The 16546-nt window shown below is 40.6% G+C and overlaps 1 protein-coding gene across 5 annotated transcripts in view; it reads left to right on the forward strand.

The window, feature by feature from the left end:
* Positions 1–16546, forward strand: part of SLC29A2 (solute carrier family 29 member 2) — an 82640-nt gene that overhangs the window by 25721 nt on the left and 40373 nt on the right. For all 5 annotated transcript variants that reach the window (XR_013263088.1, XM_077456228.1, XM_077456214.1 and 2 more), the window contains exons 4-5: positions 6050–6213; positions 16193–16332. Coding sequence is in view for 4 of the 5 variants with exons in the window: in XM_077456228.1 (XP_077312354.1) it covers positions 6050–6213; positions 16193–16332 (304 nt within the window). In the remaining variant the exon portion in view is untranslated. The remainder of the gene's footprint in view (positions 1–6049; positions 6214–16192; positions 16333–16546) is intronic.

Below are 16546 nucleotides of genomic sequence, written 5' to 3' on the forward strand. Positions count from 1 at the left end.
CTCCGTTCTGTTGCTGTCTCCCCCACTCTCCCTCCGTTCTGTTGCTGTCTCCCCCACTCTCCCTCCGTTCTGTTGCTGTCTCCCCCACTCTCCCTCCGTTCTGTTGCTGTCTCCCCCACTCTCCCTCCGTTCTGTTGCTGTCTCCCCCACTCTCCCTCCGTTCTGTTGCTGTCTCCCCCACTCTCCCTCCGTTCTGTTGCTGTCACCCCCACTCTCCCTCCGTTCTGTTGCTGTCTCCCCCACTCTCCCTCCGTTCTGTTGCTGTCTCCCCCACTCTCCCTCCGTTCTGTTGCTGTCTCCCCCACTCTCCCTCCGTTCTGTTGCTGTCTCCCCCACTCTCCCCTCCGTTCTGTTGCTGTCTCCCCCACTCTCCCCTCCGTTCTGCTGCTGTCTCCCCCTCCGTTCTGCTGCTGTCTCCCCCTCCGTTCTGCTGCTGTCTCCCCCTCCGTTCTGCTGCTGTCTCCCCCTCCGTTCTGCTGCTGTCTCCCCCTCCGTTCTGCTGCTGTCTCCCCCTCCGTTCTGCTGCTGTCTCCCCCTCCGTTCTGCTGCTGTCTCCCCCTCCGTTCTGCTGCTGTCTCCCCCTCCGTTCTGCTGCTGTCTTCCCCATGAAGTATGCGTGAAGTATTAAAATCCTGCGGTGCCCGCAAGGTCCCCCTGCTCAAGAAAGCACATGTACAGGCCCATCTGAAGTTTGCTAATGAACATCTGATTCAGAGGAGAACTAGGTGAAAGTATTGTGGTCAGATGAGACCAAAAGCAAGCTTATTGGCATCAACTCAACGTGTTTAGAGGAGGGAGGAATTGTGCCTATGACTCCAAGAACACCATCCCCACTGTCAAACATGGGGGTGGAAACTTTATGCTTTGGATGGGTTTTTCTGCTAAGGGGACAGGACAACTTCACCACATCAAATGGACAATGGACGGGGCCATGTACCGTTAAATCTTGAGTCAGAACCTCCTTCCCTCAGTCAGGGCATTGAGAATGGGTCGTGGATGGGTATTCCAGTATGACAATGACCCAAAACACACGGCCAAGGCAACAAAGGAGTGGCTCAAGAAGAATAACATTACGGTCCTGAGGTGGCTTAGCCAGTCCGCAAACCTTAAACCCATAGAAATTATGTGGAGTGAGCTGAAGGCTCAAGTTACCAAACGTCAGCCTCAAAACCTTAGAAGTACAGGGTTTTTTTTTTATTCTTTATTTAGCATTTTTTCTATACAAAAAATATAAAACATTATATACAAAAAAAAAATCCAACCCCCCCCCCCCCCCTATAGCCCTACTGCCTCGTTATATTTCTTCGTTAATTTGAACAATTTCCATTGTTCCCATTTCTTTCGAAATTTATTTTTTCCACTCTCCTCGTCCTCTTCCCGTCCCTCCATTCTATACATATCCTCTACTTTTTCTATCCATTCCCTCAGTTTTGGGGCTTCCACCTGTCTCCAATTTTTTGGAATCAAGCTCTTTGTTGCGTTTATTAAATGTCCTATGAGGGCCTCTTTATACTTTTGGGTTGGGGTGTCTGTACCGTGGAAGAGACATGTCCGAGGGTTTTCTAATACCTGAGTTCCTGTTATTATTTTTATCAAAGCTAATATTTCCCTCCAGAACTTTCTAATTTTTGAGCATTCCCACCAAATGTGTGCCGCGCTCCCTTGTTGTCCACACCCTCTCCAACATGTCCCAGGTTGATCTTCTTGATATCTCGTCATCATATCGGGTGTCCTATACCACCTGACAAGGCTTTTATAATTCATTTCTATTGTGTTAACATTTTTAGATGTCCCGTGTATAAAGTGCAAAAAATTTTCTATATTCTGTTTCTCCCCTCGTGGTCCTATTTCTTCTTCCCATTTTTTTATATAGATAGGTACCTCCATCTCATCCATTCCTCCCAACATCTTATATATCTGTGAGATATTTACACTTATTATTTTCCCTTCGCACATCCGTTCTAGAGCATTAAGGTCTTCTCCACTTCTCAACAGTTGTGGTAATGATGAGACAAAATGTCTGAGCTAGAGGTACCGCCATCCGTCTATATCCATATACTCTTGTAGTGTTTCTAAGGTGATTATTTTACCCTTTTTTTTTTCTTCCCATCATACTTAGGTGGATGCAGCATCTGTCCCCCACTGCCTCTGCACTGAGAACTGAGCCATCAAACACTGCCGATGGCTCGATTCTCTCAGCTCTCCCCGAGGAGAGAGCTGCTGCCAATCAGTCAGCAGCTCTCCACTCAGCCCCCCTCCCCAGCACCAAGCTGTGGAGAGGCGGGGAGCGGCCACCTTGGCTCTCAGTGAAGCTGAGACAGGCACCTGGCAGATCCAGACTTTGTCGTGATGACAAAGTGGACTGATTCCAGTGATGTCAGCAGAGAGCGGACTTCAGACTGCTCTCTGGTGAAAACAAATTGCACTCCTGTGACCCATAGGAGAAGCCCAGCCTAATGAGCTTGGGCTGGACTTCTCCTTTAACCACTTCAGCCCAGATTTTGAGATTCGGCACTGCGTCGCTTTAACTGACAATTGTGCAGTCGTACGACGTGGCTCCCAAACAAAATTGGCGTATTTTTCCCCACAAATAGAGCATTATTTTGGTGGTATTTGATCAACCCTGCAGTTTTTTTATTTTTTGCGCAAAAAAAAAAAAAAAAAAAATTGGGACAATTTAGAAAAAAAAGCATTTTTTACTTTTTGCTATAATAAATATCCCCCAAAAATATATAAACATTTTTTTCCTCAGTTTAGGCCGATACATATTTTTGGCAAAAAAAAATATCGCAATAAATGTTTGGTTTGTGCAAAAGTTATAGCGTCTACAAAATAGGGAATAGTTTTATGGCATTTTTATAAAAAAAAATTTTTTTTACTAGTAATGGCAGCGATCAGCGTTTTTTTTCGTGACTGCGACGACATGGCAGACACATCGGACAATTTTGACCCATTTTTGGGTTCCATTGCCATTAATGCAGCGATCAATGCTTTAAAATTGCATTGATTACTGTAAAAATGTCACTGGTAGTGCAGGGGTTAACCACTAGTGGGCAGGGAGGGGTTAAGTGTGTCCTAGGGGAGTGGTTCTAACTTACTGTGGGATGGGCTTGTGTGACATGGACACTAATCACTGCTCCCGATGACAGGGAGCAAACTATCAGTGTCCTGTCATTGGGCAGAACGGGGAGATCCTGTTTACATCAGCATCTCCCCTTTCTTGAGCTCCGTGTCACGATCGCGGGTATCCCCACGGCAATTGCGTCTGCGGGTCCTGCAGGCACGTCTGCCAACGTATACAGTGCCTTGCGAAAGTATTCGGCCCCCTTGAACTTTTCAACCTTTTGCCACATTTCAGGCTTCAGACATAAAGATATAAAATTTTAATTTTTTGTGAAGAATCACCAACAAGTGGGACACAATTGTGAAGTGGAACGAAATCTATTGGATAATTTAAACTTTTTTAGCAAATAAAAAACTGAAAAGTGGTGCGTGCAAAATTATTCAGCCCCTTTACTTTCAGTGCAGCAAACTCACTCCAGAAGTTCAGCGAGGATCTCTGAATGATCCAATGTTGTCCTAAATGACTGATGGGGATAAAGAGAATCCACCTGTGTGTAATCAAGTCTCTGTATAAATGCACCTGCTCTGTGATAGTCTCAGGGTTCTGTTGAAAGCGCAGAGAGCATCATGAAGACCAAAGAACACACCAGGCAGGTCCGTAATACTGTTGTGGAGAAGTTTAAAGCCGGATTTGGATACAAAAAGATTTCCCAAGCTTTAAACATCCCAAGGAGCACTGTGCAAGCGATCATTTTGAAATGGAAGGAGTATCAGACCACTGAAAATCTACCAAGACCTGGCCGTCCCTCTAAACTTTCAGCTCAGACAAGGAGAAGACTGATCAGAGATGCAGCCAAGAGGCCCATGATCACTCTGGATGAACTGCAGAGAACTACAGCTGAGGTGGGAGAGTCTGTCCATAGGACAACAATCAGTCGTACACTGCACAAATCTGGCCTTTTTGGAAGAGTGGCAAGAAGAAAGCCATTTCTCAAAAATATCCATAAAAAGTCTTGTCTAAAGTTTGCCACAAGCCACCTGGGAGACACACCAAACATGTGGAAGAAGGTGCTCTGGTCAGATGAAACCAAAATCAAACTTTTTGCCCACAATGCAAAACGATATGTTTGGCGTAAAAGCAACACAGCTCATCACCCTCAACACACCATCCCCACTGTCAAACATGGTGGTGGCAGCATCATGGTTTGGGCCTGCTTTTCTTCAGCAGGGACAGGGAAGATGGTTAAAATTGAGGGGAAGATGGATGCAGCCAAATACAGGACCATTCTGGATGAAAACCTGTTGGAGTCTGCAAAAGACCTGAAACTGGGACGGAGATTTATCTTCCAACAAGACATACAGCAAAATCTACAAAGGAATGGTTCACAAATAAACGTATCCAGGTGTTAGAATGGCCAAGTCAAAGTCCAGACCTGAATCCAATCGAGAATCTGTGGAAAGAGCTGAAAACTGCTGTTCACAAACGCTCTCCATTCAACCTCACTGAGCTCGAGCTGTTTTGCAAGGAAGAATGGGCAAGAATTTCAGTCTCTCTATGTGCAAAACTGATAGAGACATACCCCAAGCGACTTGCAGCTGTAATCGCAGCAAAAGGTGGCTCTACAAAGTATTAACGCAAGGGGGCCGAATAATTTTGCACGCCCCACTTTTCATTTTTTTATTAGTTAAAAAAGTTTCAAAAATCCAATAGATTTCGTTCCACTTCACAATTGTGTCCCACTTGTTGGTGATTCTTCACAAAAAGTAAAATGTTATATCTTTATGTTTGAAGCCTGAAATGTGGCAAAAGGTTGAAAAGTTCAAGGGGGCCGAATACTTTCGCAAGGCACTGTATATGCCGACAGCAGTTGGCAAGTGGTTATTGACTTGGAGATGATCTGCAAAGAGGAATGGGACAGAATCCCTCCTGAGATGTTTACAAACCTGGTGGCCAACTACAAGAAACGTCTGACCTCTGATTGCCAAAAAGGGTTTTGCCACTAAGTCATGTTTTTTGAAGGGGTCAAATACTTATTTCACTCATTAAAATGCAAATCAATTTATAACTTTTTTGAAATGCGTTTTTCTGGATAATTTTTGTTCTGCCTCACTGTAAGACCCCTTTCACACCAGGGCGTTTTGCAAGCGCTATAGCATTAGAAATAGCGCCTGCAATCCGCCCTAAAGAAGCTGCACCATTGTGTGCAGTGTGAAAGCCCGAGGGCTTTCACACTACAGCGGAGCGCTGGCAGGACGTCAGAAAAAAGTCCTGCCAGCAGCTGCTTTGGAGCGGTGAAGGAGCGGCGTGTTTACCGCTCCTCCACCGCTGCTCCCCATTGGGGCAGCGCTGTAATGCCGCTGGCAAAACGCCACTATTGCGGCGTATTGCCGGCGGTTTTAACCCTTTCGTGGCCGCTAGCGGGGGGGTAAAAGCGCCCCGCTAGCGGCCGAAATGCGCCGCAAATCTGGCGGTTAAACGCCGCTAAAAATAGCAGAGTTTTACCACCGACGCTATCAGCGGTGTGGTGTGAAAGGGGTCTAAAAATAAACCTACCACTAAAATTTATAGACTGATCCTTTTTTTTTTTTTTCTTTTGTCAGTGGGTAAGCATGCAAAATCAGCAGGGGATCAAATACTTTTTTCCCCTCTCGCTCTGTATGTGTGATGAATGTATGTATAATTTTTTTTCTTAAAACAGTTTGTCACTTTCAGCTTTAATTGTGGGTATTACAGTAATGAAGAAAAAAAATAAATGTTCACTTCCTCTATGTATTGTCTTTTTTTAATTTATAAGTTTCTTCCAGATGTTGTTGTGCACAAATGCAGTGTAATCAAGAAATAAGTAATATAATATAGCCAAAAATGATACATTAAACTGGTCTCGCACATTACATTCTAATTGTATTTGCAAATGTTTGCCGACACATAAAATGGGTAAATCAATTAGTTTAATGGCATGTATTAACCTAGGTTTTCTTGTCTCAGTATTTCCATAGCCGCCTGTATGGGAATGTCTCTGTGAATGGTAATATGTCGGATTCCGAACACACGAGTGGGAAGGATGAATTAAATTTTAATAACTGGATGAGCCTCCTAGCGCAGCTGCCTCTACTGCTTTGTACACTCCTCAACTCATTCATTTATCAATGGTGAGATGCATATTTTGTCAATATTTATATGCTGCAATCACTGGGATTAAGTCATTTTATGAGTATGCCAATATATGTGACCAGTTAGCAGTATTTTATAGAAAGGCATGCCATTTAGAAAATTGGACATCATAATCCAAAGACATGCAGGTAGGTTAATTGGCTTCTGTCCAAAATTGGCCCTAGTATATGAATGGGGACCCTGGATTGTGGGCTCCTTGAGGGTAGGGACCAATGTTGAGTGTGCAATGTACAGGGATAGGGACAATTGTAGACACTCAGGTTGAACTGGATGGACTGGTGTCTTTATTCAACCTTACTAACTATGAAACCAAGGTAAGAGTGTTTTCTTTTTTTTTTTCGGATGGTCAGCTGTTTTTTTAGTGAAAAGCCAAGACTTAATTTGGAAGCCTTGTAGGATTTTGTAATAAAGAGACTTTTATAAAGGAGCCATTAATATTAATGATGGTGAATGCTGGGACTTGTAAAACAAGGCGAGTTCTTGTGTTCTTGCCACTCTACAGGAGTCTGAGCAGTCAGTGATCATGTAAGTGGCTACCATTTCTGTTGAACACTATTTAAAATGTGATAGTTATACACGTAAAGCCGCGCCTATGGAATAGGTCTTGATCAGCAGGAATATGTATAGGTATTGATTTATACCTGTGACCTTGTGTTATATATAGTTTTTTATTGGTTACAATTCTTCTATCTAATTTTTGTCTTATTAAAAGATTAAGTATAAACTTTCTTTATTTTATGAGGTTGCTGCCACCCTAATATGCGAAGGCTGCACTAAACAACCTGCATTAATGGAATGATTCTTGATTAAAGGTTATTGGCGCTACCTCCACCCAATTAATTCCAATAACACTCTTTGCTTACTCAAACCTTTTATGTCTATCTATCACCTTAACGTGTCCCCAGGGACTATGTGCATTAAACCCGTGTTCCGTATTTTATCTCAACAACACCCCATATATCCAACACCTAAAACTCAAGGCAAAAACTGATTGCACCCCACTTTATATCACCTAAGTGAAATAGTGCTACTATAGTTTCATTAAGAATCTCCAATCAAAAAGATATACATACAAGAAATAAAAATAAAATAAAATAAAATAAAAAGTGATTGGTAGAGGCCTCTGCCGTGGAAAAACCTAACTTCAAACAAAAAGCCAAAAAATACAGAAAAAAAACACAGAAGAAAAGGGGGAGAAAAGAACCCCCAACAGTTTTAGTGTTTACCAGTGCCAAACCTCTTCCTAATTGGGGAAGAGAACTATCATATACATTCTTTGTGCTAGTTATTACATATTAAATTCACCAGATCTCCTTATATTAATAAGTGTAAAAGGAGGAAGCACAAGGTTTCCTCATGCAATAATATCCCCAAAAAATTTTTTATACAGTAAACAAAAAATCAAAAAAGACAAAATATGTGAAAAAGTCCAGTTATATCCAGTGGTCTATACACCAATCCACGAGCATGTGAGAGTGTGAAAGGGTCAAGTGAACCCAATATATGTCAAAAATAAGCAGTATAAATATCAGTCCACATTGAGTCTTCTATAACCGTATCAATGCAATTACGCCTCTTCAGAATACAGGAAAGGTGACTTTCGTGAGATTGCCTGCGCTTTATTAGTGACTTTCGTGCTCGTTCCCCCTCAAGGATCCCCACTCACCAGATCCATTCACCCCCTAGGGGGTTAAACGCCTGTAATCTGTATCCTGTTTGTCCGAAGATTCCACCATCCAGTTATATCTCCAATAGGTCCTTCTCAAGGTCTTTTAAAGAGATGCAGGTAAGTCCTTATATTCAATAGTGAGTTCCTCAAATAGAAGAGAATACCCTCATGGTGTAGTATTTTTGATTATAATTGGGAAAGAAGGGAGAACAATCTGATATTCTTCTTTAAAAAGCAGGTATTTTTAGTTATGTAGAAATTTTAGGAGGCTAATTTCCACTTAAAAATATTTTATTACAAAAATATTTTATTACAAAAAAACTTTATACAACACTCTGTGCAGAAAAAAGGGTTTTTTTTTATGCAAGATGCAGTCTAACAGTCCATGCATCAGCATACACCGTATATAACTTGTGTTATACGGCTCAAAAAGATGTAATGTAACAACCCTTTTTCAGCAAAAAAAGAGACAATATAAAATATAAAAAATAAATAAAAAGTAAAAAAGGACAGATGCAATATAAAGCACTGATTCCGGAATGCAAAAAAGGATTTTCTTTATATATGTACCAAAAGTTCACCAATTATGAAAAAAATAAATAAATAAAAATCAAAAATGAAAAAACAGAATCTCCTACGGTCCTTTACATAAGTCTGCAGAGTATCTGCACTTAATCCCAAAGAGCCCTATTCCCCCAGTGCTACAGTCCCCTTACTACAGTGGGGTTAAATGATGGTCTCCTCTGGGGGCCGTATAACAGGCTTAGTTTGGGTTAGGAATGGAGCTCCGTAGGTTAGAAAACCAAAAAAGAAAAAACGTTAATGTTAAAAGAAATTTTCAGAAAGTTTATCGGGCTTATTCCCACTAACTTCAGCCCAAATATTCAACTCGCCGGTCCGTCGTAGAGACAATTCCCCTGAACGCGCGGCGTGCGTTCCAGGCTGCGTTCCAGCGGATCCAGGCGCACCGGAAGTGACGTGTGTGCGTAATGACGCTGTACGCGTTTCGTCAGAGACGTCCTCAGCAGCGATACCACACACACTCCCACCTCCGTCCTTAAAGGTGGCCACTCCTCCCATTCACAGTTCTCAGCCAATAGCCGATCTGGATGGGGATTACACGTCTGTTTGTTTATTTTCTGTCTACGTACACTTTACCATTCTTATAAGTAAAAAGTTTATACTCCAACCACCTCAACCAATAGGCTTCACTGTGTGGTGATATACATTATTTTATTCAAAAAGCTTTTTAGAAATCTTTTTAGAAATGAAGGGGAAACCGGAACTTCTTATCCAATACTCCTGGTTCTGGGATGCTTTGTATTAAACCTATAGCGTTGCAAAGACACACATATTTTTATTTTTATTTAAAGTTTAAGCTCATACAGTTCCACAGGCCTCAGAGGTCTGTTTCAAGGACTGTTTAGGCGTCCCGCACAGAGAGTATTTTCCTTATTTACCTCTGTCTGATATCTATCAGGCAGAACTAAATTGCACATACCAGATATTACCTTGTAAAATTATCTCCGGATTTTTTTCCTTTAAACAAGTATATTTATTTTAGAGGATTGTTTTACCCAGGCGTTTGGGGTCTTTCCACGGCCTCAAGTTATGTCCTCCCCGCCTTTCCTAACAGATATTTCCATGTAAAACTACCGATAGGAAAAACCTTTATTTTTGCCAAGGCCGAAATGCAAAATTGAATAATTTTATCTTATTATGGAGGTTACTTAAATACCTTCCTTAGATGCTACTCAAAATATGCTCCCTTTGCAAAATTTCTTAAAGAATCAGATATCGGCTTCTCTACCTTTAATTAGAATTGATCAAATCTTAGGGTTATGTTTGACTACACCCCAGCCAAGTCCTATTAATTTCCCAACTGACCATATTCTGCCTTTTTTGGTTTATTTTCTCATGTAAATAAAATTTCTATCCACATCTATATATCCATTTTCAGATTTCTTCCCAAACTTTACGTCCACACTCATACATGCATACATCTAGGGTTAGAAAGCTTATCTAGTTATTATCTATCGAAATTGGACTTAGTCAATATACAGGCCCAGATGTTACCTCATAAGTTGGACTTAGTCAATATGCAAACCCAGATGTTACCTCGTAAAGGTAATCTGCTAGTAGGAAAATAATTTTTTCCTCTTTTTATCTATCATCTGGAATCTAAAAACCCCCATGCATGTATATGGGGATCCCACAGGTCTTTTAATTGAAAGATTCTAGATCTATTTACCCTCATTTTTATGGATTTGCTATAAAACAGTTAAGGTCTATGTCAATATTAAGCCCTTTAGGGGCCAAAGTGTTTAGTCTATATATCCAGCTAGTCTCGTTCTGTGATATAAGAGTTATCATGTTTCCGCCTCTCCAATTCTCCTTTATGTGGTCAATTCCATAAAAAGTCATTTTGGAGGGATCTCTTTGGTGGAACAGATCGAAATGTCTGGATACATTATGGTTAGGGAACCCCTTCTTGATATATTATATATTTACATGAGAAAATAAACCAAAAAAGGCAGAATATGGTCAGTTGGGAAATTAATAGGACTTGGCTGGGGTGTAGTCAAACATAACCCTAAGATTTGATCAATTCTAATTAAAGGTAGAGAAGCCGATATCTGATTCTTTAAGAAATTTTGCAAAGGGAGCATATTTTGAGTAGCATCTAAGGAAGGTATTTAAGTAACCTCCATAATAAGATAAAATTATTCAATTTTGCATTTCGGCCTTGGCAAAAATAAAGGTTTTTCCTATCGGTAGTTTTACATGGAAATATCTGTTAGGAAAGGCGGGGAGGACATAACTTGAGGCCGTGGAAAGACCCCAAACGCCTGGGTAAAACAATCCTCTAAAATAAATATACTTGTTTAAAGGAAAAAAATCCGGAGATAATTTTACAAGGTAATATCTGGTATGTGCAATTTAGTTCTGCCTGATAGATATCAGACAGAGGTAAATAAGGAAAATACTCTCTGTGCGGGACGCCTAAACAGTCCTTGAAACAGACCTCTGAGGCCTGTGGAACTGTATGAGCTTAAACTTTAAATAAAAATAAAAATATGTGTGTCTTTGCAACGCTATAGGTTTAATACAAAGCATCCCAGAACCAGGAGTATTGGATAAGAAGTTCCGGTTTCCCCTTCATTTCTAAAAAGATTTCTAAAAAGCTTTTTGAATAAAATAATGTATATCACCACACAGTGAAGCCTATTGGTTGAGGTGGTTGGAGTATAAACTTTTTACTTATAAGAATGGTAAAGTGTACGTAGACAGAAAATAAACAAACAGACGTGTAATCCCCATCCAGATCGGCTATTGGCTGAGACCTGTGAATGGGAGGAGTGGCCACCTTTAAGGACGGAGGTGGGAGTGTGCGTGGTATCGCTGCTGAGGACGTCTCTGACGAAACGCGTACAGCGTCATTACGCACACACGTCACTTCCGGTGCGCCTGGATCCGCTGGAACGCAGCCTGGAACGCACGCCGCGCGTTCAGGGGAATTGTCTCTACGACGGACCGGCGAGTTGAATATTTGGGCTGAAGTTAGTGGGAATAAGCCCGATAAACTTTCTGAAAATTTCTTTTAACATTAACGTTTTTTCTTTTTTGGTTTTCTAACCTACGGAGCTCCATTCCTAACCCAAACTAAGCCTGTTATACGGCCCCCAGAGACGACCATCATTTAACCCCACTGTAGTAAGGGGACTGTAGCACTGGGGGAATAGGGCTCTTTGGGATTAAGTGCAGATACTCTGCAGACTTATGTAAAGGACCGTAGGAGATTCTGTTTTTTCATTTTTGATTTTTATTTATTTATTTTTTTCATAATTGGTGAACTTTTGGTACACATATAAAGAAAATCCTTTTTTGCATTCCGGAATCAGTGCTTTATATTGCATCTGTCCTTTTTTACTTTTTATTTTTTATATTTTATATTGTCTCTTTTTTTGCTGAAAAAGGGTTGTTACATTACATCTTTTTGAGCCGTATAACACAAGTTATATACGGTGTATGCTGATGCATGGACTGTTAGACTGCATCTTGCATAAAAAAAAACCCTTTTTTCTGCACAGAGTGTTGTATAAAGTTTTTTTGTAATAAAATATTTTTGTAATAAAATATTTTTAAGTGGAAATTAGCCTCCTAAAATTTCTACATAACTAAAAATACCTGCTTTTTAAAGAAGAATATCAGATTGTTCTCCCTTCTTTCCCAATTATAATCAAAAATACTACACCATGAGGGTATTCTCTTCTATTTGAGGAAATCACTATTGAATATAAGGACTTACCTGCATCTCTTTAAAAGACCTTGAGAAGGACCTATTGGAGATATAACTGGATGGTGGAATCTTCGGACAAACAGGATACAGATTACAGGCGTTTAACCCCCTAGGGGGTGAATGGATCTGGTGAGTGGGGATCCTTGAGGGGGAACGAGCACGAAAGTCACTAATAAAGCGCAGGCAATCTCACGAAAGTCACCTTTCCTGTATTCTGAAGAGGCGTAATTGCATTGATACGGTTATAGAAGACTCAATGTGGACTGATATTTATACTGCTTATTTTTGACATATATTGGGTTCACTTGACCCTTTCACACTCTCACATGCTCGTGGATTGGTGTATAGACCACTGGATATAACTGGACTTTTTCACATATTTTGTCTTTTTTGATTTTTCGTTTACTGTATAAAAAAATTTTTTTGGATATTATTGCATGAGGAAACCTTGTGCTTCCTCCTTTTACACTTATTAATATAAGGAGATCTGGTGAATTTAATATGTAATAACTAGCACAAAGAATGTATATGATAGTTCTCTTCCCCAATTAGGAAGAGGTTTGGCACTGGTAAACACTAAAACTGTTGGGGGTTCTTTTCTCCCCCTTTTCTTCTGTGTTTTTTTTCTGTATTTTTTGGCTTTTTGTTTGAAGTTAGGTTTTTCCACGGCAGAGGCCTCTACCAATCACTTTTTATTTTATTTTATTTTTATTTCTTGTATGTATATCTTTTTGATTGGAGATTCTTAATGAAACTATAGTAGCACTATTTCACTTAGGTGATATAAAGTGGGGTGCAATCAGTTTTTGCCTTGAGTTTTAGGTGTTGAATATATGGGGTGTTGAGATAAAATACGGAACACGGGTTTAATGCACATAGTCCCTGGGGACACGTTAAGGTGATAGATAGACATAAAAGGTTTGAGTAAGCAAAGAGTGTTATTGGAATTAACTGGGTGGAGGTAGCGCCAATAACCTTTAATCAAGAATCATACTATTTAAAATGTAAAGACAAATGTTTTTTTTTTTTTTTCCCCATTTTGGTTAGAGTAAGGGGAGGGTTAGGCCCCTGTGAGTTTTTTTGCCATCATTGTCAATTTTTTTGGGAGGATTTCCCTTCAGTTCCTGGTTCATAGTCAAAACAGAATGTGAGAGGAAATCCCTCCAAAGTGAGGGAATCCTGGGATGTTACCAGATGTGTCCCTATTGGAAGATTTCCCTTCTACTACTGTTCTGGTGTCAACCCAAACTGAGATTTTCCTTTATTTTCAATGATAATCGTAAACGGGACAAACGGAGAGGATGAATCTCCTTAATGGGGATACAGACTGAATAAAAACCGACGGGTTCTAATTCCACTCCACTCTATCCTAAATGAACAAAAAAAGTCTTTAGTTATACTTATTATTATCCAGACCATGGCACAATTTTGGTTTATGTGAAAAAATTGGTATAACATACATCATTACAACATTGTTTTTTTTTTTAACAAAGGGGTATTTTTCCTTTTAACCACAGTACATTGTGCTCTTGACATGCACACATGCCAGATACAGACTTCATAGTTTTGCTATAAATTTGTTTATGGTGGTGAACCAGAATCGGTAAAGTTTTAAGTTAGATTATGTAAACTGTAAAGGATAGCTAGCCTCCAATGTGTTTCATATTAAAACCCTTGCAGTGTAAAGGCACACGATTGGACTTTTTGACAACTAACATGCAAATTAGCTGTTTTGGAGCAACATCCAACCATGTGTACGCTCCATCAGACAAACTTTTTCGTTTTTCATCTGACTTTTGTTGGCTGTGCGAACGGACAAACTTTCTGGCAACAAAATTCTGATGGAGCAAAGTCTGAACTTGTGTACAGAAAACCTTAGGACTTTTGTACAAAGTACAAACACGCATGCTCAGAACCAATGCAAAAGATCAGACAACAATACAGAAGTTGACCAAAGGTGGCGGTAAAGAGCAGAACAACCATGTGATTTTGTGAAAGTTGGCTGAAAAAGTCCTGCCGTGTGTATGCAATACAAGTTCTCGGCCCACGCCCTTTGTACAAAAATCCACAAGAAAGTTTGTACAAAGTCTGATCGTGTGTATGAGGCTTAAGTGTTGCACTTGCAGGTATTTAATACTTCATAAAGAGATCATGGTAACATTACCTTCATCTTCCTTTCTCCCCAGTGAGCAGATGCCACCTTTTTGCTTGGACATCATTCAAGGTCAGCTTTTACTTCCAAAGATGCTGACCCATAGATGACACAGTCAGGTTAACATTGATGGATATGGACTGTAGTTCTGTTTTTTTTTGGGTTTATGTACACAATTCACACCGCTCTGCCTCTTACTGGAGGCTCTAACTTCGTAATCAACCAAAAAATAACAGTATTGCAATAATCTAGATGAGAAAGCGCTGAGAAGAGAATAAAGAAATGCTTCTCACTGCCTATAAGAGACTGGTAATGGCATATGGTCAAATACGTGCTTACTCTGTACAAAACCTAAAGCGGAGGTCCACCCTAAAGTGGACCTCCGCTCATCGGAACCCTCCCCCCCTCCGGTGCCACAATTGGCACCTTTCAGGGGGGAGGGGGGTGCAGATACCTGTACAGTACAGGTATTCTGCACCCACTTCCGGGATAGCTCTCTGCGGAAAGGGGCGTAGATTACGCCCCTTTCCGCAAGTGCCCCGCTGCCTGCTGGGAAACACACAGATCCCAGAGGCAGCGGGGACCGTCCTTATTGCGCAGCACGATTCGCCCATGCGCAGTAGGGAACCGGGAAATGAAGCCGAAAGGCTCCATTTCCTGATTCCCATACCCAAGATGGCGGCGGCAGCACACGACAGACGATCTAGAGATCGGCTTTGGGTGCTGACATCGCGGGCGCGCTGGACAGGTAAGTGTCACGATTTTAAAAGTCAGCAGCTGCAGTATTTGTAGCTGCTGGCTTTTAAAAAAAAAAAAAGCGGAGTCCCGGCGGACTCCCACTTTAAATACGTTTTTCCTTTTACATATACTTTAATGAGCTAAAACTACATAAACTTAGAAGATCACATCTGCAAAAGACATTATCCACATTAAATTTATGATAAAGAAAAATCTTCTAAAAAGTTTGTAAGCCTGAAGCCACTAATGGGAAATAAGAAGTGGAATACAGTGATAAAATGTGGTTTCTCTAATACAGGTAGAGACCTGTAGCAGATATTCAATACATTTTCACTCCTGCTAAGACATTGATGCCAGCTGGAGATGAGCAAAAAAAACATTTTTCTTGAGGAATTCTAAATTTCAGTCTGAATATGTGCATTTGGAATTTTTTCCTTTGGAGGAATCTTTGCAGTTCCTCATGCTGATTAATTGTTCAAGTGTCTATACAGACTGAGTAAGTCTGCATGTAAACATTTAAGACTAGTTTACACCATAGAAATGCAGTCCGCATGCTTTTCTGCATGCGCCCCTTTGCTGTGTTTTTGATGCAGTGCATACCTCCACTCGCCCATTCCCCCCCCCCCCCCCTTTTTTTTCTGGAATGCACTGGTGTGAACTATGCCACGGAAAACCATATAACCTACTTTCCATGCGTTTTGGATGCAGGAAAAAATGCACTGGACTGCCTGTGGTGTAAATGGGCCCTTAGACAAATTGAAAATTCACTGTAAGGACTCTTGCACACGGGCTGCCTGACCTCATTCAGTGTAATGCCTGGCATATTTCTGCAGTCCAGGTACAAATGCTAGTACACTGTACTGGTGTTTCCAATAGCACTGTGGTATACAAGAGGACAGCAGTACTCAGCCATTCATGTTAATGACGGACTGTATTCTGTACTTGGGCTGCCAGGGTGGAAGGTAATACGCCAAGCATTACATTAAACAGGTTTAGGCAGATGAGTAAGATGAGAATCACCCCATTCTCAGATCAGTTTACCAACCTGCAAATGCTTTTATAGCTAAACTTTTTATATACTGTCTTCTTCTCTCCCAGTATTTCTGAAAGGATTCGCATAGCAGGCAGCATGTTGGCTATCTTGTCTCTCTTTATCTTCACTGCTGTTTTGGTAAAAGTTGCGATGGCGGCACAGACCTTCTTCAGTTTGACCCTGGCCACTATTTGGTTTATCAATGGTAATGTTTTTTTTTCTCCTTTTTTTATATATATAATATACACACACACACACACACACACAAAATGGGCAGCACTATTGATCTATAATGTGAAATCTATATCCAGTGATATTACATTTATGTTAAAAACTATATAATGTGTTGTATTAGCATTCATATGCAGAAACGTTTCTGCGTTTTGAATTATTGTGACTTCTCAATTCAGATGTCATCC

This window comes from Lithobates pipiens, unplaced genomic scaffold (assembly GCF_037356315.1).
Source record: "Lithobates pipiens isolate NorthernLeopardFrog02 unplaced genomic scaffold, aLitPip1_a1.2 Scaffold_10, whole genome shotgun sequence".
NCBI lineage: Eukaryota > Metazoa > Chordata > Amphibia > Anura > Ranidae > Lithobates > Lithobates pipiens.